Genomic DNA, 24,663 nt, shown 5'->3' on the forward strand with positions numbered 1-24,663 from the left:
GGCCACCACGTGAAGCAGGTGGCTGCTGCTGCCCTCGGTGGCTCGGCTGGCCCTTCCTTCTCGGGGGGACTTGGATTTCAGCCGTATCCCGCAGAAAGGCTCAGCCTGTGATTTTTTTTATTTTATTTATTATTTTTTATTTCAGCCCTTCTCTGTGGAAGTTTCTGGGAGGACAAGGCTGCTGCAAGGTCCGTACACGGTTTGTGCTCTGATGGCAGATGACACTTCACCTTGGCTTCCTGCTGCTTTTTGTCTTCCACAGGGGGTGTCTCGCCTGGCATCGCACCCACCTGTTGCACAGGCGGCTGCAGCGACGAATCCACAGTTTGCTAAAAGGAAAGTTGTGGGTGCGGAGACTCACGGGAATCACCGTAAGCTGAGTCAGAAGAAGTGGGGGTAAGACCAAGCATTGCTGCTTCATATCGATTGCTTCTCTTCCTCCTCTTCAGGGGGACGCGGTACAGCTGAAGCTCAGGAGCATCAGCCTGGCTGGTCCCTGCAAGCACTGTTTCAAAATCGACATCCCTCAGGGAAGAGGAGCAACTTTGCCCTGCAGCAGCCGCAGCTCTTGGAGTTTTTTGTCCTGTGGATGGTATTTTTTAAAAATAACATTGCATGAAAGATGAAAATTTGGATTCCTCTTCCTGTTTTCTTTCCCAAGTGAAGTTAGCTTCTGGATAACCCCCTGCTCATTAGCTTGAAGGATACCCCTCTGTTTCCTAAGCTCTCAAATTTAACTCACAATACAGACATATATTGTATGGGGCTTAATTTCAAGATTTTTACAAAGTCAGCCTGCTTCCCTCCAGCAGAAGCGTTATCCTCCTGGACGGAACTGGAGCTAGGATTATTTTACTCACAGCGTCAGCGATTCGTTGTTCATCCCCTGGAAAGCATTCTGCGGTATAGTTGTCATACGCAAGTTATCACAGAGCTCCCTTCAGGAGGGGGGAAAAAAAACATAAATAAATCTTTTTGTCAGTGATCCAGGAATAAGATGGAAAAGACTTAGAGCTGGGCTAGGGTGGGTCTCTACTTACAAAATAAAATGAGCTTCTAATGAGAAGATCTGTGTCAGGTCTGGAAATTGTCTTATTCCAGTGTTACAGATGCTCCTAGAGAAAAGCATAATTCCTATTTACAGGAGAAAAGGGTGGATGCAACAAGAAGCCAGCTCAGAAGCTATGAGTTGAACAGTGCCTTAAAAGGTGAGTGAATTTTTAAGTATGTTCCAACTGTGTGTGTAAGGCCTGTAAAAATTAAGTTTTGTAGCAGCCTCAAGCAGTGTCCTGGAGAAGCAGTGTCTGTTCTTTCTACATTAAGCACAAAGAAGAGATTTTTAGTTACCCCTTTTGCAAAAGTTACCTTTTCTGAAAGCTTTATTCTAGACATAAAACATTACCAGAACTAATTTGCAGACTTTACTACTGTTTTGTCCATTACTGCCCTACTTAGCTTCTTTATTTTCTTGCCTATTGAAAGACCTCACTATTTAACTGCACGTTAAAGCTACTGTAAATGCTGTATGTATTTCTACCGTACTGTCATGTGTGAAAAACTTTTTTCCTTATACTTTCCTCCTTTAGAGGGGGAAAAAAACAAAACCCTGAAAAGAAACAGAACTCTTTCTTACAAGTACTTTAGCCTTGGAAGGTTTCTGAACGCTCCGTCCTCAATGTGTAACAGATTTTTCGTGTTCAGGATTAATCTGTAATGAGGGAAAAATATTTCAGCATTATAACAGGTCTACATTTGGGAGGGTCCTGAATTTTGCTTGCGATTGGCTTTGTCAGAAAACAGTCAAGCATAGAATATGAATAGGGCAGAAGGCTGTCCTTTCTACAAGTATACCACGCGGGCGTTTCCAGGCACTATTGCTAATACAAACGGCCTGCCCTTGTTAGGTAGCCGACAAGATAACAGCTCTTGGATTCTTGTGGTTCACTGAGCTGAGATGACCTGGACTGGATATCCCTGCCACTGGTGGGAATTAGCAGTTTGCTGTTGTCTGCTGTTCTTTGGGATACGCGTTGTGGGCTCGTGGCGTGCCCGATGCAGTGAGCTTCTGCTTTACTGCAGGGGCTCAGGGGCGCGAGCGTGCTGCCACCACGGCTGTGCCTCCAGCAGGTGGGCTGGGAAGTGGGGCTGAGCAAGGAGCACTGCGGTCAGACCCTTCTGGCTCATCCCTTGTGCCCATTGTCTTACTGATGCTCTACCTAGCCGGGAAAAGCAGTTCCCTATCTGGTTTCACCTTTAGAGCACCGTGGACTTCTTTAGAGCAGTGGCTAGTAGCACCAGATGCCTGCTTAGGTCTGCAGAAACTGGGAGATGGGCATCAGTGTGTGAGAAATACCGTTTGCTAGTGGTCGCTCAATGATGGGCAGACCCTCTCAATTAAGGAGCACTTTCTGCAGCTATGCAGTCTACTGCACCCCTATATGTTTGCATAAAAGGCCAACAGCCATAGCCCAGGTACCTCTCTACGCATGATTTACAAGATTCAAAGGTTTTAGCACATGAAATTGCAACAAGAGGTCAAATTCAAGAATGCCATTGACCCCCACCTACCCTGACCACCTACTGGGAGCGGCCTTGAGCGCAGCTTGGGACAACAAGCCCTTGCAGTGGGAGGCATGTGGAGCATTCACGGTTCAAACCAGTTTTCTTGCTGACCTCCTGTAGCTTTTTAACGGTCTTGCTTAGCTTTTCGGGTTAGGAGGACAAGCAAATGACAAGCTATCCATAAACTGTAGATGAATTCATGGGGTCAGATCTTTTATTCCTTCCCTAAACCCACTATTGATTCTAGTGGAAGCTGGACCCGGTCAGAGGTAGACAAATCTGCATCTCTTGCTTATGTCAATAACTGGCTTCAATGGAGTTCACACATAAGAGAAAAAGGAGATGGATTTGTCTTCACTCAGTTGCACCGTTTGTAAGCCACTCGCTGATCATGCTATGTGAAAAAGGCAGTAATGAGATATTGAATCGGATTTATAGTTTCCAATTTCACTAAATACTTCAGAGCATTCTCCTAGTCATTACTTCTAACTCTCTCTCTCAGATGCCTGTGCTATGCAGGTCAAGCTTAAATCAGTACATGTTCTGTTTGAGTAATATTTTAGTGCTCAAAAGAAGAGCTATGTATACTAAGCAGCTGTACTTAAATACTGTAGGGCTTTGAAAACTGCATCTTCAAAAAGGAAGATTTTTCTCATCTGTTGTCATCTTGAATTATTTCCCTGCTCAGAAAGCTCGGCAGTGCTGGCAGAAGTAGATGCAGAGCTCTGCTCCTGCCGTTGAGCTCACTGAAAGCACTGGGACTTTCTACGCTTGGATGTCTCTGCATGATTTAGATCTCCAAGGCTAGATCTTACAGAGTGCTCGCTATTTCATATGGTACTTTGGAGAGAAATGTTTCTCATCACAGATCTAAACCAAAGCCAACTGAAGTAAAACAGAAAGATTTGGTCCAAGAACACTTCTCTGCAGACTGTTCACTCCTTAATGATCCTAAATCACTATATGGATGACTTTTTTTTTTTTAACTGATGCTTACATTTCAGACAAAGTGGGAAGGCTGTCAAATGCGCCCGCTTCAATTCTCTCCAGGGAGTCGCTCATAGCGATTTCACTGTAATGAAAAAGGCAGACACAAAGCAATACGTTAGCAGAAAAGATACCAGAAATCAACTTTCCCCTTTGTATTTCCCTTTTTTTTAATCCTTAGCTGTTTGGCCCTCCCCCTACCAATTTTGTTTGGCATTGGTGTCCCTGCCTCATCTCGTGCATCCTGAGGGCCGGTGCCAGCTGGGTTTGAGAGAGACCAGCCTTTTGCTGTCCTGGCAAAAGGGAATGCCGGCCCTTTGCAATAAGCATCTCCCTAACAGCCAATCTCCATTTTCTCACTAAATTGTAGGTAAGGTGGTGACTAAGGGCCAGCACCAATGTGAACAGAGGGAGCCCAAGCCTGAGAGCCTCTGACTTCTATCGTTGGTCCCGCTTAGTGAATTTATTTGCATGGGCAAGGATGTAGATAATGTTCACAGTGCTTCATATGCTATTATTAAGTCAGGATGATGGTCATCTAATCCACAGATGCAGAAATACACAACAACGTGTTCTGTGCACTAAACAGTTTTTGAGTTTAAATGCCATTTTCATTGCGTGCATGCAGACTGAAAGGAAGTGGCTATTTTTCATCATTACACTGACCGGCGCTGCCTGGTTTTGTAGGCGCTGTCAGATGTTGATGCTCCAGAGAAAAGGGCCTCAAGCTGCTCCAGGGGAGGTTTAGATTGGCTATTAGGAAAAATTTCTTCACTGAATGGGTGGTCAAGCATTGGAACAGGCTGCCCAGGGAGGTGGTGGAGTCACTGCCCCTGGAGGTATTTAAAAGAGCGTAGATGTGGTGCTTAGGGACATGGTTCAGTGGTGGCCTTGGCAGTGCTGGGTTAAGGGTTGGACCCAATGACCTTAAAGGTCTTTTCCAACCTAAATGATTCTGTGATTCTGTTCGGCATGTGTACTTAAGAATAGCCCATGCTGAACACTGAGGTAAAAAAATCCATTTATTTGATGCTTATTAAATGCCTGCTAGATTAAGATTTATGGGGCCACACAAAACTGCCTCTGTAAATAGTATATAGTGATGCCTATATAGGGGAAAGGTCTTCAAAACAGTGCTTTTCTTGACAGAACTGACTGGAAGGGCACGCAAACTAAGCCTAAGATTACACACTGTCAAGAAGAAAGTACTTTCTAAACAACCAGCACGCATCTACAAAATCAGAGTCAGTATCATCACAGTCCGGAGAGCTAATCTTATTTCAATTATAATTACAAGAAAGCAATTCCTTTTGGTGTTGATATAAAAACCCTTCGACCAGAATGAATTGTGTTTTTCATTTGTAGTGGCAAAGGGGGATGCACGCTACCAATCGTATATTGCACATGTATATATTTCTTACAGAAATACTCATGGTATTTCCCATAATTGGAATTCAGTGAGATTGTTGGTTTTGGTATTGCATTAGTTACTGATAAATGAAAGACGGATGTAGAACAAGCGGCCTGCTGGGTGCCTGATGCTCAGGGACTCACGGGATGAGAGGCATCAGTGCCTCCTCGCAGAACTTGAAGACTCTTTCAGGTCTGGGGTCTGAAACGTGGTCCTTCCGTGGGATCGCTCCTGTCTGCCACTGGCTTACCATTTACATATGTCGGAATGACTTATGGCAGTGAGAATAATTTATCATGTGATTTGCAGATTATGATGAGTTGCCAAATAGATGACTTGGAGATTTATAATTAAAAACATGCATTTTTCAAAGTAACACTGAATCTTAATAAAATTATGAAGTGTTCTATAGATTTACTTCAGACAAATACATCAATTTCTGCGCTGTTAATTCGGAGAGATACATTAAAAGGGCACAAAGAAATCAATTAAATTCTCTTTATGGAAGAGAAAATGTCAATGAACGGAACATTCTCTGTGAAAAATAGGATATGCAGGCAGTTTGGGGAAGTTTAGCCTTAAGTCAGACAGGTAAGAGAAACTGTAGATTTAGCTGGTCTCCCATCTGAAAGTGGTATGTTCTCATTAATCATTCAGATGCAAGTGAATGCAAGAATGCAGCACCGTTGCATCGTACTATAATATTTGATTGCAGTGGAATACACGCAGCAGAGTTTTTAGCTTATTTTCTTCTTGCTAGAGCTACAGGAATACATAAGTTTATAAATTGGCCACAATTGTTTAACCAGTGAGCGCTAAAAGCTAAAGGAGTCCAGTTGAGTCTATTACCCCCATCCTTCAAGTTTGGCTTCAGGAGTGAACCACAAAAGGGTTTCCTACCTTTTTTTGTTTTCTTGAAAAGAGATTATGTAACATCTAATACATGTATTTTTTAATACCTGAAGCATTATGTGATTTTGATAGGTGAAGAGATGTATAAAATGTGCACCTTGAAAAGAAAGCAGCATCATTTGTGCTGCTGCACAGGTTCTGGGGCAGGTCATTCCCCTGTTCTGCACTGCACTGGTGTGTCATCAGCTTTGTCCTTTAGAGACCACTCAACGCAGATAAAATAAAAAAAATAATAACTAATGGAGACTTAGGCCTGCCATCTTGCAGCTGGAATAACAACAGGAATATGGGCAAGAGGCATCACAGGCTTTACGGTCCAAGTCCTTGACATAGAATAGGTACAAAGTCGAGGGAGGGGAAGCGATGCAGACCCAGTGTGAAAATTACAGCACTCATGAACTGACAGATCCAAGAAAGGGTTCAGTCCTGCTGCCCCCCCCTGCCAAGCTTATCTCTAGGTGCAACATGCCAAAAAAATTTATCTGATTTGGGTATTAGGTAACTGTATAATCACAGAATTCCATAGCTGTCATTGCTGTGGTAATGTTTGATGATCGAAATCTATCTCCGCCAGTGAAAAGCTCCTGTCATCAGCTACTAAGCTGTACCCAGTTCTCTCTGATATATTAATATTTCATTATGTGATCCATTAAACAACTGTTAAAAAAAAAATCACACCTTTTCAAAGAATCTTTTATATACTGCTGTTTATCCTTCCCCAGTGGCTGCTTTTTTTCACCAATAATATGTTTTAGCAACACATTTTCATGTTATTGTAAAAAAAGGTGTTGTTTGGGATGGAGGTTTACGGTAGAATTTCTAGCAAGAAATTAAGGAAAAGCCTATGGAAAATGTTGTCAACTTACATGATGAAGGCATCTCTAAGTCCTTCAAAGGCATGTGATGGGATTACTTTTACAGGGAGATGAGTAAACGATCTGAAAAGAGAAGAGAGGGAGGAAAGGACTGTAAGATACAGGGTTTCCTTGTTTATAGGTCGTGCCATTACGGCAGGGAGAAAAACCAATACAAGCGTAACGCCACTTTATTTTGCCTGCAGTTCTGTGCCCCTGGGGCCTGATCCATTGATCTCAGCTAAACAGAATTCAAAGGATATTGTGTCAGTTCCTTAGCAGCATAAATCTGAGACTAATCACCATCAAATTAATAATAATAATAATCATGACCTATTAAGTAAATTAATAGCCTGATGGAAGTGGGCTGCTACATGCACAAAGGAAGCTATAGGCTATTTAAAGTTAGCTCCTCAGAAAAAGTGGCTTTCATGTAAAGCTTTCTTTATAAAACAGTATCTTTGCATTCGCTGGACTGGGTTCTCCTTCTAGCCATGTCCCTGTGATGTTGCAGCGTGGCACTCTGAATTCACTGGCGATGCTCTGGTTCTGTGTAAGTGTAGAAAAAATCCAAATCAGGTCTGATATAGTAGCTTTTATTTTTTTTTTATTTATTTAAGAAATAAATTTCACTAGTGTGGTTAGTTGATTAAAAGCAAGTGTATTTTTTTCCTTTTTAATTTTTTTAGTTACCCTGAGAAGTTAGTAACGATGTGGGAGACAGATCTGCATTTTTACCCTTCCACCCTGCATGTGAATCACAGTACTTTCACCAGCCAATTCATCCACCCATGACCACACTTTCCCCGATAATGGCCACGGGGAAATATTTAGCGTATTTCAAGGCATTATCTCTGTGCAAACAGATAACTGCTCCATTTTGCTTTATAATTACAAATATCTAGCCAGAGACATTTGTTTCCCATCCTTAAAAACCCCTTCAAGGTTTTTTGACTGAAATGTTTCCATGCTACTCATATAGCCTGCTTTTTTTTTTACCCCATAATCCTTTATATGAAGACAATTAAAAATGTTTATCAACTTTTATATATACATGTATATATGTATTTTTTATATGTACACACCTATATCATGCCCACACAATATAACAGGAGGCTGTCACATGTATGTATGTCTTGGGGTTATAAATCTAGATGCACTAAAGATCCTGGCAGCCAATTCCTAGCGATGTTCCAAACAGTCTGTGTGATTTGGGGCAAATCATTTCGTTTCCTTGCACCTTGGCTCCCTGCCAGTAAACTGGGAATATCGGTTCTTCCCTGCTTAATAGGGATGTTGTAAGGATATACGTGTTCGTGCTGCTGTGGGTGGGTCATACCTGTTTCTAGCTGGATGCTGGAGCATTGTGTTGTGCGTGAGGTTTGGTTAAATTAGAAATGAAGCAAAGTCCTGTGCCTTGAACAATGTATTTGCCCCTGAGGGCACAGACAGGTAGAGATAACCTGCAGTAGGGTTTGGTACTGTGAGCCAAAAGCAAAAGAATTTAAGGAAGAAGTAAAAAGTAGAAACTGAGAAACTGCTGCTCTGTAGCCCCGGCAGCAGGAACCTCTCGTATCTGCGCCATCAGCTGTGACTGCTTGGAAAAAAACACCCCATACTTTTTATGAAACTGTTTGCAAAAATGTTCATAATTTACAAAAGAAATAGAAACGTGACTGAAAGTGCAAAAATAAACCCAGGTCTTGGCTTTTAATTACATCAACATTATCAGTCCAAGAGCCTCCTACCTCCCTGTGCCATGGCAGTGAGCAGCGCGGTGGCTGCAGATTCCCATAGTGGGTGGCTCAGAGTGCCCTGAGTGCCTGTCCCCTGCTCCCTGCCTGCAGAAAGCCTTTGGCAACGGTGCTTTGAGCTTATGTGATTAAATTTAAGTGGGATGACCCAGCACTTTTAATACGTACTGTCGTTAAACTGCATGATGGCACTTAATCTGTTCTGTATTTCAACTTCAAGCATCTCACAAAACAGCAAGAACAAAGGAAAAGGGCAGTTTGTAGTCAGCCTTCTCTCTCCATCCTCAAAATACTGGTGGAGCACGCATAGACACTTCCACATCGATAAAGAAATCTGAAATTCACCAAAAAGGTGAACGTTTCCATCCCTGTTCTTGTCCACTTTACCTTTGTGGTTTGTGTCTCAAAACCTGCCTGTGTTCAAGGGAAACACGTTCACTTAGATGGCTCTTTCTCTACTTACAACACTGTAAGAAAGAAGCAAATCCTTTATCTTGCCAAGCACAATCCAGCCTGTGTGTATGTATAAGAGTTTAGGTTAATGGAGTTTTGAACTGATTGTTGCAGGCTTAATTCTCCCCAAAGTGCCGAGTAGAAAGAGGCCTTATCTCATGTGTTGAAGTCTCTGCTGTGGAACATGACTGATGTCTTTGATAACACACAATGAAACTCAGGCAGGTACCAGCAGGAATTAAATATTGATTTCTTTCAGATAGCACTCAGATTGTCACACTCAGATATGACCAGTTATTCATCTCTCAGAGCTGAGGAAGCTTTTTACAGGAAAAAGAAAGAGCAAACTGGGTTTTGCAAAGCTACAAAGCTTTTATACATCTCACTTGCCCATGCTACTAGCCTGACTTCTATGGCTTGTGGAAGGAGGGGCGCATCCACCTTTAATACAAGTTACCAACGCTGGTTTGGAAAAGTGTTGTTAGTTAAAGGATGAACTTTTCCACTTTTGAGAAAACCTGTAATGTTTCTTCCATATTTAATGCATCACAACTTGTACGCTTGTACTGGCTCCTGCCGTTCAGCAGCTGACGGTACCACGGCCCCAGATAACTGCGGGAATTTTCATCCTTGGAGAAAGGATGGGCAGAAAGGAGCGGGGAGCCCGCCAGCCTTCCTGGCATTTTCCAGCCCTCAGTGTTTCTATACATCAGGCTTGGTTTTCAATCAGCATTTCTATACACCAAGCCTGGTTTTCAAGGTACATCATTCTAGGCGGTAAGGCTTGAAACGGCCAAGCTAAGACTATCCAGGAACATCGGGAGAGACAGGAAGAGCACCCAGACTGGCCAAATCCTGTCCAAGCCTGGTAGCAAAAATACTGTCCTCTCTTCTTTCCTGTATTTTTATTTTGAAATCATAACTTTAGGAACAGATTTTTCCCAAGCAGGGATGGTTATCTTCCTGTTACTAGGAATACTGGGGCCAGTAGGGACCATCTGAGCAAACCACCTCCTGCTTCCCCTGCTGTGAATGTATAGATGGAGCAGTGAGAGCTCTCTAGAAAACGTTCATGGGGCGGTCTGTCCCAAGGACACAGTGGCATAAAACCACAGTGGTCCTGGTTTTGCTTCTGTGATATAGCAGAGGCAACTTGACTCAACTTGACAACAATTTTTATCTGTTAAAAGATAAGCTTCTGCTCCTGTACTACCACAGAGGCTCAAGCTCCGGGAGAAGCTTTTGAGAGGTCTAGATGCCCAAAGACTCAGGACCACCGAAAATTTCTGTGTTACAGAATTCGCCTTTTGCAAAAAAGTGATTAGTTGAACTGGTAATAAATAAAAAAAGAACACAGGCCCTATAGCAATAGGTATGAATGTGCTACTGTAGCTGTGTTGGCTGTTATATTTTAGTAACTCTATTTTACAGAATTACTAATATTTCTAATGCCCCAAAAGTGAATGCATAAGGTAGACTCTTGCTGGGAGCGGTGAACTTTTTATTCTGTGGTGTCCTTGGGCTTAACTCAGAAGGATTTGGAATACTGATTGAACCCCCACCATTTTCCTAGGATTTTTATCAGCTTCTGGGGCAAGGTAAAGTGTTGGCATTGATTTTTAAAGCCCTGTATATCGGGCATTATCTACCTGACATGCGGCCTGTGATGCTGGATATATCACGCAAGCAGCCAAAGAGTCCCTTCTGTGAGGTGATGATGGGAGGTACACTACATCCTATGAAAGACACTTTGGCCCTCAAACTGAATTCCTCTGTCAGTCCCAAAGAGTCGAATATGCCCTCACTGAAGACATGGTACAACTGTCTACTTCTTCAGGCTTTTGCCGGAAAGTTTTGGATTTGGTGCTTGGTAATTTGGTGCCTGATCATGTGCCAGTCACCCCCCTGCAGAGGCACAAGATCAGGTGCAGCAAAGTGAACCTCACCATGAAATGAGGGTTTTGAAGGGGCAGCAAGATATTAGGTATACAATGCCTATTACTGTACAGCTGGTGTTGGGTGCTCACCCACTTAGACTTTGCTAAAACACCCAAAAGTACATATGCGCTTTCAAAAGAAGGAAAATAATTTTTTGTTTCCAAAAAGTAATGGTGTATTAGAGATTATTTTTCTGCTGAGACAAAGAAGATGCACAGCTGCTATAGGCAGAACGGCATACAAAGGTGTCTGGAGAGTGGAGTTTCTATAGTGTTTGTGTAATGTCCAAATTCCAAATGGGAGCCTGAGAAAAATATGGTCAATTGAGGACTGTATAGAACACATCATTCTGCAAACTGTGGGAGGGCTAGTCATTTTGAAAACTCTTCCAGCAATAACATGACATGGCAAGAATAATGTGGGTGAAGAAAAAAGGCTGAAATTTCCTTACAGGATATATACTTTGGATATAACCAACTATCAAAAGTACATTTGGAAGCACAGCTCATTACAGCATCAGGGCTTGAGTTACTCAGGTGTAGCTGGAGTTATATGTTGGTGTTTATTTTCTTGCCTGACCATACTAGTAAGAAGCGCTTTTCTGAGGTCTGGTTTCTGTGTTATAGTGGCACCAATCGAAGGACATGGACACCCAAGAACTGTGTTGGAACAACCTGGAGCAGCATTGTTTTCCCAAAATTATTAGTGCACTTGCAAGCACTATACTGCAATTCCCCTGGTGCACACAGGTACAGATGTGGCTGCAAGAGGACAAAAGTAACTTTCTCTTGCTTGGTTTCTCATATGCAGTGCGTGCACAGACTTGTGCAGGGGGAGAAGAGAGTTAAAAAGATTGGTAAAGTATGGAAGGAGCTGGAAAACCTGGAAGTAACAAAGCTGGGAAAGCCATATGAGTAAGAGAGGGGAAAGAGCAAGAGAGAGGGGAAGAGAATACTGTGAAAATCAAAGGAAGAGGTGAAAGGAAGTAAAAGAAGTTTGATAAGAACTGAAAAAAAAAGAGCAAGAATACACGTACACCTGTAGGATTAGCGACTACATCCATCGGTACAACTGTGTAATTGTATGATGAATGTAAGCCTTCTGTTCAAAAAAACCCCACAGTAAAAAGAAATGGAAAATTAATGGTATAGTTCCAGGTTCAATATAAATCAGGTTCGATACGGCCTGGAAGTAGAAGGAGCTGAACACGTCTGCAAATGCAGACCAAAAGACAGGGATTTTTTGACACCTAAGTGTAAATATTTCCTCTGGAGGAGTATTGAGCAGAATCTTGGTTGAACTCTTTTCTGCCTGTAAAGTTGGTTTCTACAGCCAGCCTAACAGCTAGGCTTTGTGTGCAGCCATAAGATCAAATATTATATTAAAGGTTGAAGGGAAAAATTCTTCTCTTATTTTTGCCCACCATCTCACCCCACTGATCTGGGTGAAGCATAACTGGCAGCAGCCATAGGCCACAATCTGTCTTAACCTGATCACTGAGGTTGGGATGGTGTTTCTTCTTGGAGTGATAGATGGAAAAAGGAAAAAAAAATAATATCACATTAAGTGTAGAGCTTTTGATAACCTTTCTGGGCTGTGATATGCATCATCCTAATAAACATGCTAAATCCCTGTGAAAACTAAGCTCCCCATTTGTTTCTGCTGCTGCAGGGACCCTCAGTGTGACCGACCCACTGCCTGCTCTGCGTGTGGTACGAACACCGCGGGAGAAACGTACTTGCTGCGATATATGTAAGAGTCTCTCCAGCACCCACAGGCTCTGCTTTCTCTGACACTAAGGTAACACAGGGATACGGGGAGGAAACAAATTCAGGACGGAGATTTTTCTAAAAAATTACTGTGGAGGAATGATTTACAGGGCTCTAAATTAGTACAAGTTTGTATTTCTTGCTCCTATCAATTCTGGAGCTAGGGAGAAAATAAAGAGGAGATCTGGGTTAGTATCATCCCTGGGGAATTTCAAGAGCATGCTAAATTTACAAACAAATCAGATGAAAACGGAAAACACAGGCTTTGTTACCAAAAGGGGCATAATAAGAAAACCCCAGCTCAATTCATGCAGAGATAACCAAGGGATCCTAGAAATGGCAACTATGCTATCCGTTGGTTATCTAATTCCGTATTTAGACGCTGTTATTGTTTAGCTCAGTGCTGTAACTGAGCCTGTAAACAACACACCACCACTTGAATCCCTACTCCTACCCAGTATCTGCTCGACCCTGAGCTTGGGGTACGGTTTGGGAGTGGGGTACGGGAATGCCTGTGATTCCCCGTTGTTGTAATTTAATCCTAATTCCCAGAGGAGCGTTAGGCAGGAAGATAAAATGGACAATCCAAGAGAGATCCAAACAGCTGTCCAAACTCCCAGCAGCTTTTGTTACTGCCAGAGAGAGAAAAAATGATTAGCCACTAACTTGTCAGTGAGCTGGACCTTGGGAAGCGCCAACGAACGAGAACTGCTATGATTTTGATGCTTTAATATAACACTTTATAATTCATATAGCACTTTAATTATAATTAACATAGCGTTTTAATTATAGTGCTTTAATATCTAATGTGTGCAATCAATATATAATTGCACGATATATAATTAATATATAATTGCACAAGCTCTGCGAGAGGAAGTCGCAACAAGTCCGAGGGATTAGTGAAAGAAAAAAAGCAAAACAAACCCCAGCGCCGACAGAAAGTTTAAGACCGAATATGAACCTTTGAGTCAAGTTTCTTTAAAGTTACCCACGCCGCCACCAAGCACCGTGTTCCCTGAGGGAAAGGCGGCTTGTGCCTGCTGCCACAAAGGGGGGACACGGGGTGGCTGCGCGCCGCCCCCCCCCCCCCCCCCCCCCCGCTCCTGCCGCGGGCGCTGCGCGTAGTGCGGGATGCTGGCCGTGAGCCCTGCCCGACGGCTGCGCGGCTTCTTCCCAAGAGCAAAACTCAGCCTCCGGGCCCCCGCCAGGCTTCCAGTTCCCGGGCAGCCCCCCTCAGCCTTCCCAACTCAATACAACCCCCGCGCCCCCCCCCAGCTCCCCTCACCTCCGCGGGATGAAGGATGCTCACAAGCTACCGCCGAGCCGGCAGCGCTGTGCAACGCGCTCCGGGAGCGACGGCAAAGCCGGGCTGCGCCTACTCCCCCTCCCCGCACCCGCGCAGCACCCCCCGCGGGGGTCCCCCGCGGTACTTACGCGCGGGGGGGCGCGGGGAGCGCCCCGTGCGGCGGCGGCGGGCAGCGCAGGGCGCCCTGGCTGCAGGCGCAGCGCGGCGGGCAGCGGTCGGCGGCCGCGGTCGGCAGCGGCAGCAGCGGCAGCAGCAGGGGCAGCGGCAGCGGCAGCGGCAGCGGCAGCAGCAGCGCGGGCAGCATGGCCAGCCGCGCCTCGCGCCTCTGCGCCCCGGCCCCGCGCGCGGCCCGCCCCGCTCCGCCCCGGGCGGACTCTCCGCCCCCGCCGCGGGGGGGCCCCGGCCCCGGGCCGCCCGGGGAGCCCCGAGCGCCGGCCCGCAGCACCCTGCCCTTGGGCTGCCAGTTCCGCCAGGGCTGCGGGCACAAGCCATGCTGCCTGGGGCGCCGTGGCAGGCGAAAGCAGGGTGGCGGTGGGGGCTCTGGAAAGTTCCGTGTGTCCGGCTGTGAACTGCCTTGAGAGTTTGGGTCTGGGGGAAAAGGTGTTGCATCTCCCCTGATGGGATAAACGCTGACTGCGTGGATACAGCAGCCTCGTTAGTGGGTGGGAATGGTTTGGATACAAGTGTCCCTGTCAAACGCTCTTCTGTGGCTCCACGTGCAGTTGCTGCGTCACTGATGAAGGATTATAATTTGCCTGCGGAGTGATCGAAGAGAAGCGTTTCAGGGCACGTGACTTGTTACTTTATGATCAATTGTACCCTTTGCGTGGAAGAAGTAATCATGTTCTCAGGCCTACTTATCTTCACAAAGGTCCATTCATTCTGTAAGGGACCGTTTTCTGTCTAACTATCATTATTGTTATTATTTATTGCTACAACTCTAGCTTCTAGAAGCTGTAGTTAGAAATCAGGACCCTATTTACAGAGTGATGGAGCAACCCACCAAAAAAAGGTAATTGCTCCCCAGCGTAGGATTTACAAACGAAGTATAAGGGTATGGATGCATCATCAAAAGCTACCTCCGTCTGCAGGTACCTCCTGGAAAACGTCAAAGAGTAAAGGAGGGAATGACGGCACGACTCGGGTTGTGCCTGAGACCGTTCTAGCTGTTGCTCTGAAACCGTGGAATCAAACAACAAAGCCTTTTGTAGGTCTCGGTGTTTAGGACTAAAAGGTAAGACAGGAACAAGGCGTGTGAGGCGTGCGGGGTCCAGGGCATCCCTGTGTTCTCAGCGGGGGCTGGCAGGTGGAGATCGTTAGCAAGTGCTGAGCAATTCCTCTGGGCTGGCCTGGACAGCACAACCTGTGTCCATCCGGATCGGGAACTGGAACCAAGGCTTGCACAGGAGGGTAGGGTGGCAGAGCCCTGCTTTGTTGTCCGTCTCAGGAGTGCTGCCATCCACTCGGCCTTCTTCCTTCAGCATCATTCGCTCCGCTTTAACTGAGAGTGATTTGGCTTTTATTCTGACCTTGCAATGGTTATGAGGTGCGTTCCATCACTTCATCCTGCTCTGCTCGGCGTACCCTCTTCCTCCACCACCACAGCAGGGTGGCTCTGATGGATGCTCTACCTAATCACAGCTAGTGTGTGCCTTTGTATTGATGTGCCCTCCTCCTGCCCGCCTCCCCATCACCTCTGAAGTCAAGGAAAGTGGTGGGGTTATGAAAGTGAGGGACCACCTGAACCGTGCCAGCTGACAAATGTAGGGTAGGACTGTGCCCTTGTGAGGACCTGCTCATGTGAAGTGCAGTTTCCCTGAGGTCCGTCTGTGTGGGTACTGCTGACACCCGGCTGCTGGTGTCATCAGCCGTAGCAGGTTTCTGGGGTCCTGCAGCTTGGTTTCCTACGGGAGGAGCAATCAGTGAGGAAAAAATCTTGGGTTATTTACATGTGCTCATATACATTGATCTCAGAAGGAGACAGCCAGAGGGCAAGCAAGAAAGTCCTGTCTTGAGACTCTTCCTGCCGAGCCACTGGCTCCCGAGGAGCAGTTTGGTTGCTGGATCGACTGCATGCACACTTTACGTCAGGTAGCAAACTTCCTGCTGCCAGGTAGCTTGTCCACAAAGCTGCCAATACTCCCAAAGTCAGGCAAAACAATGCCTCTTAAAAAAAAATTAGAAGGACGATTTGTTTGACAAGCCATCTTGGAAGAGCATGGCGAGCAGCGGTTGCCCCCGTTATCTGCAACGTTTGGTGGTCTGCAGGATTTCACTGTTGCTCAGATGCCTTTGAGAATATTACTAACGAGGGTGTTAGAGCAGCACGTGGCGTCTGAGGACACGACCGCTCTTCTCGGTGTGGTGCCTGCCAGGAGCGGTCACACTGCTCTGCCTGCATCACACACAGGCGGCTGGTCACGCGGGGGGTGGGGACGGACACGGCACTGCAAACAGCCCCCACGGCCTTCTGGGTTTGCAGGTGTCCAGTCAGTTTGCGATGGCGAATTGTACGGCGAGGCTGACTAGCTGAGATCCAGCCGTCTGGGGGTAACGGTGGTGTTCTAGGGGGTGTTGGTGGCGGGGCGATATTCAGCCTGCCCTGAGATGCGCGCAGCACTGGAGCTGGCTGGCTCAAGCTAGCGTGGGTCTGAGCTGCAGTCTGATCTTTGGCAGCAATGCCAAGATACCCCAGGCCGTAGGGGCATTTCTCTTTCCTTACCTGCTTGGCTGCAGTATTTTGAGCTCCAAGTAAAGTGCCGGTGGCTGTGAGGTGTTTGGTGACCTAGGGCTCACCGAGGGCTGGATCTGTGCTGGTAACGAGGCATATCAGATCTCTGAGCCTTCCCTTCCCCCTTTCAGCAAGTTTGTCAGAGGACAGGAGAGCATCACAATTAGCCATGTAATTATAAATCAGTTCGTTATTGAGGCATCTTTATGCTCATCTGTGTACGGAGTATATATATCTTGCGATCAACTACAAAAGCCATTTAATAATCTGTAACAATCATACATCCTTAATTGCATTCAGCCCATTGATCTGCATTCAGCCCATTAATTCACCTAAGCTGTCATAGGGAATCTTGTACGCGTTGTAAGGAGAAGCAAATTTCCTGCCCTGAAAGTGCCCCTATCCCCGCATCTCCCTCCCCAGAAACTATCGTGGAGAGTTGTTATCCATAAATATATATATTTTAATATTTTTTTTTATTTACATATATATATATATATATATAAATATAAACCCTATGTTTTGGTGACCTATTATTTTATCATACCTGAATTAGAATTGTAAGCAAACCCCTTTGTTTCTGATGGAAAAATGTAGTCATTAGGCAGCCTGGCACATCTGATCCTGCGTTAATATCTATCCAAAATGAAGTAGTGATGATGTGTAAGTATAGGCACGTATGCACGTGGTGTTAACCTAAATTCACAGATGTAGGAATAACAGCAGTTCCTGTGTGGAGGAACCTTATATGGCTCTGTAACTACACATGCAAATAGTTTTCCACCTATATTCAGAGGCGGCTATATAATCGTAATGCATGGCACTACATGGATTTTACAGTTCAGGGAACCGTCTTTATTCTGGCAGTACTTAAGTGGGAGCTTAACTTTGATGGGTTGAAGTTTCGCAGAAGTCGCAGGGAATTAAAGATCCTCCTGATGTTATTCTTCTGCTCAAGTGCTGGCGTACGCAGGGATTGCTCTACACGTTGGAGCGCTTTCCTGAATCCTTGCCTCAAGGCCGCCGCACAGAAGTGTACGTGAGCCCTTCTGCACGCAGGAATTGCGGGAGTGATAACAGCGGCCAGGGCTGCAGCTGTAAGCTGTGGGCTTGTTCTGCAGGGGTGAAAAATGTAAACAGGAAAACCCTGCGGTCCTTACTTCAGCAGATCTCCCACTGACCTGAAAGCTGGGGGAGGGTTGATGGAGCAAGGACTGGGAGATCTGGCTCGGAGGAGCTGGGAGAAGGTTTCTGCCATCTGGCAGCAGGGCTGCAACCTGTCAGCCCCCTTTGCTTGGGAGCAACCCAGAACTTGCACTCATGGTAGACCCAGTTTAGCCCAGTAATTCTAGTTTCCTATCTTTCCCTTTCTTTCTCCAATTATTAATCTTAACATGCCTTTTTATAGTTCCTTGGAGAAGTAGTGCCAGTGGAATACTCATGCGTTAGAAAAAATTTGCTTCGGAGATAGAGAACACAGCTAATTACAGTGTTACAATTAACAGAATGCCCTTAACAGAGTCCGAGGGGGGAAATCATAGTGCAGCATCTGCTATAACATATGCTTTTCTAGTTTCCAGAAGATAACAGTGGGCACGTATGCTGCCACGGATTGCGCTTTCTGCCTGAAGAGAAGAGCAGCCCACAGATGCTCCAGGATTTCTTCCACCCAAACTCTGTTAGAAACGTCTGATGCTGCATACATCTGTCATGATGAGTTATACTTTCTTGGCTTGAGACTCCTTCATGCAGCCAGGCTTATAGCGATGCGATGGTAATTCACATCCCATCGCTGTTGAGTGCGTACTTCATCCTAAGGGTGGGTGCACCGAGAAGGGTGTAGAGGTAGCGGGCAGTATGGCATCGTGGGAGTTTGTGCTCAGCTCTGAGGTGCTTCTCATCATTCACTGAATTGCCTTGTAAAACAGATGAACTGCTGCTTTCTCTGTGGGTTTTGGGTGGGTTTTTTTCCCCCACTGTGGGACTGGAAAGCTGAAGTGTTCTTCTGTGCACTCTTTAGTGAACTAAACCTAAAATGGCTCATTACTTTCTATCCTACAGATTAACTTTGCTTTGTCCAAAACATCCCAGAATAGTTGTAGCAGCTCTGCTAATACCTTTTCAACGTGCTGCACTATGGTAATTACAGTTGAATTAGAGCTGACAATGACTGAGCCAGCTTAGTGAAAAACTGCTTCAGATTTAACACAAACCTCTTGCTCCTTTCTATTACTTCATTTTCTTATCACGTTCTTAATGTTTCACTGTCTCTTGCCCTAATCAGGCCCCGAACTCCAAAAAGAAACGTGTTGGTAAAGGTATTATTGAAAAATACATCACTACAGTCACAAAGCAGCAAGTAGTAACTAACTTTGGACCACATCCATCCGCCTAAATACTGATTAACGGGGGGGTTGTTTATAGAAAGGGAGGGGTCTCTGTTATTTACCCAATTACTTAATTATCAATTCTTCCCAACTTGTTCCGCATCTTGTACTATGATCTGTGGCAGCTCCTGACCAAAAAAAAAAAAAAAAAGAGAGAAAACAGTGATGAGATTTTTGGGAAGGGCTTTGGCCGGGGTGTATAAACCTGTGATTTATTGCCAGTAATGCCTGGAGGCAGGATGCTGAGGGAGAGGGAGTCCGTGGCTCCTCCATAAGCAGCTGGAAAAGAGCCTGGCTCTGGTGGGGTGTTTGTATGAGTGTAGCTCTGCCCCAGGGCTTTGCTGTGCATGCTTTCAACGTAGTGCTAGAGCTGTCGGTTCTTCAGGAATATGATGTCATACGGTTAGTGCACGCATCTTTATGAATTAAAGGAGCGTGACCATCTTGTGAGCATAAGGCATCCTTACATGGAGGCTGGGAGTGTGATGGGGACTTAACCCTGGGTCTCAGCAGTGGGACCAGAGCTGCCGTGGAGGATAAAAGTAAATGAGGGGAGCTGAGGGAATGGGGATTTTTCTCATGTGGGCCATGATACATCAGTTAAATCTTATTTATAACTGTACATGAGTGTACACTTGCAGGTGTAAAATGAACTAGTGGAGTTCCTTGTTTGCAAAACCATCTGGGTGCCTGGGAGGGGCACTGAGCTGAAAAGGCAGGCAATGAATTTATACATGTACATGCTATATAGGAAAAGCCTAACGGCTGGATAAGGTTTGAAGCAGGACGAGTTGTAAGCTTTACTCACTAGATGGCAAACCCCACAGCCTTTGATCCAGTAATCCGTATGTCAATTGGATCATAAATGCAAGAATTAAGCACCGTGTAGTTTTTCAGTCTCTCCTCCGAAGACTTTCTTTGACATTCTTATTTATCCTTTGTCTGCTGTCTCAAAACGTCAAAAGAGGGTGGTACAGCCATTCGCAATCAGGCCTGAGCCTGATTCCTCTGCTGCTGTTAGCGTGTATTACGCACTGATTGGGAAACTATTTTAAAATACATGAAAGCCATCACGAGAAATGAAGGAAGCCCTGCACTTCTGTCTGTTTGATGCTTACCTCATTGAGTTCAGTAAGAAGGGATTATTAAAGACATAAAATCTGTCTCTTTATCAGGAGCTTAAAAACACTCCAAGGGAAACAAAATCTGTTGTGCTTAGCTGCTGTAATTTAAGAGCCAAATTCTGCTCTTGTTTGTAATGGCATAAATTTGAATTTGATTGAACTCTGGATTAACATCGCTGCAAATGAGATCAAAATGTGACTTCAGGGGTTCATAAGGTAAGAAGCAGTTTTGCACCTGACCTTGTTCATTTTAGCCGTGTGTGTGCTCTTACCAACTCGGTACTTTGGCACGTCACCCTGGGGAAAAAAATCTATGGCACATTTGATCTCTTTTCAGTGGCCCTAGTCAGAATGGGTGTTTTTGATTCTAATGCGAGATGTGGCTGGATTGGTAAAATTCCACTGGGATATCTACACTTTGCCATTCCCATCATATTGGAACACTGCGTGAAAAAATAATGGCAAGCTGCCTAGATCCTGAGATTTTGGTTCAAGTATTTCATGGACTTTCAGGTTCAAAAGGGCTGCAATTACATCGAGTTTCACTTGCTCCATAACGCAGGCTGGCTTGTGTGATTCTGACAATGCCGAGATGGATAGGGGAGAGTCTAAAAATACTGCAGTAATTTCAGTAATTAAATATTGGTTTAATAGTTAATAGAAGTTCATTATATAAAAATGATAGCTCGCAATCTGTTGATAAAAAAATCAGAACTGCCCATACTAAATTGATTAAAAAATTACTATTTTTTGGTAAACATTATGAAGTGGTTTGGAAAGCAGTAAATACATTTCTGTGAGTTCATTGAAGTAGAAGTTCTTGAATTAGATGAATATATGTAGACTGATAAGGGGAAATAATTCCAAATCTTAGTTTCATTTCCAAAAGGAATAGTGTTAGCCATCCTCAGCTTGCTCACTTTCTTTACCTCTTCCATTGACATCCAGTAGGGTTACGTTATTTCAAGGTCAATATTTCCAAGGGTGATTCTGTCCAAGGGTGCAGGACATTGTGTAATTGGCCATCAGTCAGAAAATGCGTTAATACTGATAAAGCACTTAGGAATGTTTTCTGCTTGTCCTTATAAGACTTAAGAAGTATACAGCTTCTTTTTTTTTTTTTTTCTTTTTTTTTTTTCCTCAACAACAAATGAACGGTTTGTCAGCTGTTTAGGTAATAAGGTAGAGCAGGCCTTATGTTTTTGGAGGAGATATGCGTGTGTTGCATTGTAAGGCCAAAATCGTCATCCAAAGCAATCAAAAGATGAATGTTTTCAACCATCTTGACAACCTTGAATATACAGTGCTTAGTAGCCTTAAGGAAAGATTATTTTGTAAAACCTTTTAATGATTACTGGCAGGAATACAAAAAGGATGAAAGACATTTTGATTTACACCAGCATGAAGTGAGATTGGAATCAAGCTGTAAATGACAGGTGTTTGCAGTGTATTTATGATTAACTTCATCCTCTTTTTTTTTTTTCTTTTTCTTTTTTTTTTTCTTTTCCTGTAGTGCTTCACTGGTGTGAATGGGTAGGTAGGTGTCATGCTTGGGAACAGGCCCAGGAGGTGACTGACCTCTTCCATGTCTTACCTGGGTTCAGCTGTGACGTGTTTTTGCATAAGCTGGTTGAAGAGCTGCAGCTGACGCCAAACTTCCCTGCCCAGCTCTTACCAATCCGACCCCTGCAGCAGCAGCTGTCTCCAAAGTTTGGTCTGTAAGCTTTTAAATCTCCTGGAAGGAATTAAGAAACCTCCCAACAAGCGGTCCCAGAGTATGCCAACTGTATAAAGAGCCACCAGAGCAAGTGAGGGAGCTCTGGGCAGAGACCCTAACGTGAAGCCCAGCTTGCGCTGTTCAGGACCCGGAGTTGTAAATCTGAACCATGTTGGGGAAGGAGCCCTAGCAAGCTCGTTCTCATCTTTTATGGAGTCTCCACAGGGGGAAGAAATGCTGCTGCCTCTATGGGAGGGGGAGCCTGGGTTTGGTCCCTTTTCTGCTCTTCGGGGATTTTGGACTTGTGCCTCCCGCGCCCTGGATGAGTGGTGCAGCTCTTGGCTGGGGCTTGAGCACCCGTCAGCTGCTGCTGTGCAGAATGGAAGGTAAGAGGTAATTTTTTTCTTCTTCGTTTAGGTTGCTATAACTTTTGCCTGCTTTTATTTATCTCTATAATTTCTGATTCAGATTAGCTGAGGAGTCTTTGCTGATGTGGTGTTATTGCTGCTCCCTGTATTTATGATTGCTAAGGTCCTTCTGAGATGTGTGTTCTGGTTATCTCCGCAAGCTTTTTCAGTGTGGCTGAAAGCAGAGTTTCAGGTATTCGGTGATTAAAGGATGATAAAAGGTTCCACTTACATCCTTATGTGCTCTTCTCCAGCTGACTTCACAGTTTCCTTTAGTTTCTCAGTTTGCCTACTCAGAAGTCAGGACACCTGGTACGGAACTTCTTTCCTTCCCTAGAGTTAGCACCAGATGAGAGCTTGATCACTCACTCCAGGGCTACGTTCTGTGAATAGCCTTCATATAATTGCCTTCCCTAATTAGCAGGGAGAGGGTGTGCTGGGTAGATGCTGCGTGTGCATCCAAAGGGTTTTGATTCTCAGCCCAGTGTCAGGCAATGGCAAAACTTCCCTGGCACAGGCTGCCTCTAGCCGTAATATGGCAACGCCATCTTAATTAGCTCTTTACTGGCATTGGTACGGTTCCTAAAATATTTGTGTTTACTAGATACCTGTCAGAAAGCTAGGGCAGGCTGCTTGTTGTTGGTGTTTGGTGGGGTGGAGGGGACTGTGGGGCCAGAACAGTGGTGGGTGCCACTGGAGGGTGGGTGCAGCAGGTGCTGCATGGTCACAAGGCACTCGACTGCTTATTTTCTTATTGTGCTACATTCTGACTTGTTCTTCCAGTAAGTTTAGCCTCCTGTGGATGAAAGGCATTTTTCTTCAGGCTCATGGGGGCCAGAGTCTTCCTTGAATACCAGCAAAAAGAGAATAAAATGAGTCCTGGGGTAATGGCTCGCATCACCAAAGCCCAGAGATGTGAGGAAGGGCTATGGGTGACAACTTGGTGCAGCATTTCTTATTTGTTTGGACTGGGACTCATTGTCTACTTTATATATAAATTTGGGATGTCCCACTTCCCTTCTTGATCTCTCTTCTCCCATGTACAGCGTCTCAGGGGCACCTTCTCTGATGTGTCCCAGATCCTGTCCCTCGGCCTCTGAGTTGTAAGAAGTTTCTGTTCTCTCCCTAAAGGCAATCCTTGCGTTTGTGCCAGCAGGGCTCCCCTTGGCACGCTCCAGCTCAGCCCGGTCCCGTTGCTCCTCCCGTGGCCCTGCCAGCCCAAGATGCCCAGACAAGCAGGTCTGAGGCCAGCGGGGCTCTCCCGGTACGCCCGCTGCCTGGCCAACTGCAAGCCCTGGCACCCACAGGTGTCTCTTTCTCACCATTTCTAGCCCCAGCACAACCTCCTTCCTGACTCCTTTCAGTGCTAGTTGCCTCTGCCCTTGCTCGCCTGCTGTCCTCTGCCTTCACCGCAGCCGCAGGTCCGGTGCAGCCCTGCCGTGCTGGCTGCTCGCCCTCCCACAGATGAAGCATGTGTGGGTGTGAAGGCGAACTGGAAAAAGCTCTGGCTTAGGCGGCCAGCAGTTGCTGCGTGCCCAGATCACACAGCAAGCACCCTTTGGCTCCACTCTGCTGTCTGCACCTCGCTCCTTTTGGCTCAGAACGAGCGTTGGACTGTACATGTGGCTGCCAGAGAGGAGAACGTTTTCCAGATAAAAAATGAAGCAGAAGAATATGGATGAGAGAAATATCAGAAAGCCACATCATGGAGCTTTCTCTATTTTCCTTTTTTTCCTCCTTGTTTTCTCAGGTGTGTTATGCCTGTCCCAAGGACCGGCTGGCGGCAGAGTCCTGATCTGTCTTTGCTGTCTGAGGGCACTTCTCAGTGTAGCTGCTGAGTACGGGGCCAGGTACTATCAGTGTAGGATGCTGTTTGCTTTAAGCCTGTACTTTGGCTGCTTTGGGTTAAAATAAACAGGAACAGGGTGCACTACTTGTCAGTTCATATGTAATTGCTGCAGCCCCACAGGTGAAATTTGTTCAACACATCTCTCTTTTGTGAAAAATGTAGAGGTCAAGATGGTCCCTTTTCGCACCTTTCCTCATTATTTTTGAGCTGTGTGTTGCCTATGAGTAGCTAAGAAACGGGGGGGGGGGGGGGGGGGGGGGGGAGTGAATAGTCTCTCGGGGGTGGGGGAGCTTTACTGTTTTGATCTTTATTAAATAAATAAATAAATGTTTGACCATATCCTAAAAGAAGGAGAAAGCATTCCATACTCCTTATGTATCCTATGAGCCCTTTGTACAGATTTGTATTCTGCTAAAGTGAGTAAGGGGCTCAGAATGAAAGCAAGTGCAAATACTTTAATTTGTCATGAATTAAAAACTAAAGGAGAGGGGTGATTACAATT

At 45.2% G+C, this 24,663-nt stretch overlaps 1 protein-coding gene across 2 annotated transcripts in view; it reads right to left on the reverse strand.

The window, feature by feature from the left end:
• Window positions 1-22,038, reverse strand: part of LHCGR (luteinizing hormone/choriogonadotropin receptor) — a 33,837-nt gene extending 11,799 nt beyond the window's left edge. The window contains exons 1-6 of one of the 2 annotated variants that reach the window (XM_080408672.1): window positions 14,075-22,038; window positions 6,739-6,810; window positions 3,560-3,634; window positions 1,634-1,708; window positions 1,041-1,115; window positions 861-938 (exon numbers count right to left, since the gene is read on the reverse strand). In XM_080408672.1, the coding sequence (XP_080264798.1) occupies window positions 861-938; window positions 1,041-1,115; window positions 1,634-1,708; window positions 3,560-3,634; window positions 6,739-6,810; window positions 14,075-14,250 (551 nt within the window). In that variant the 5' untranslated portion in view covers window positions 14,251-22,038. Of the gene's footprint in view, window positions 1-860; window positions 939-1,040; window positions 1,116-1,633; window positions 1,709-3,559; window positions 3,635-6,738 lie in introns of both variants that reach the window. The other variant, XM_080408673.1, reaches the window with a different exon arrangement.
• Between the last annotated feature and the right edge of the window lie 2,625 nt (window positions 22,039-24,663).

Source organism: Falco punctatus (genome assembly GCF_963210335.1).
Source record: "Falco punctatus genome assembly, chromosome: 12".
NCBI classification, from domain to species: Eukaryota; Metazoa; Chordata; class Aves; order Falconiformes; family Falconidae; genus Falco; species Falco punctatus.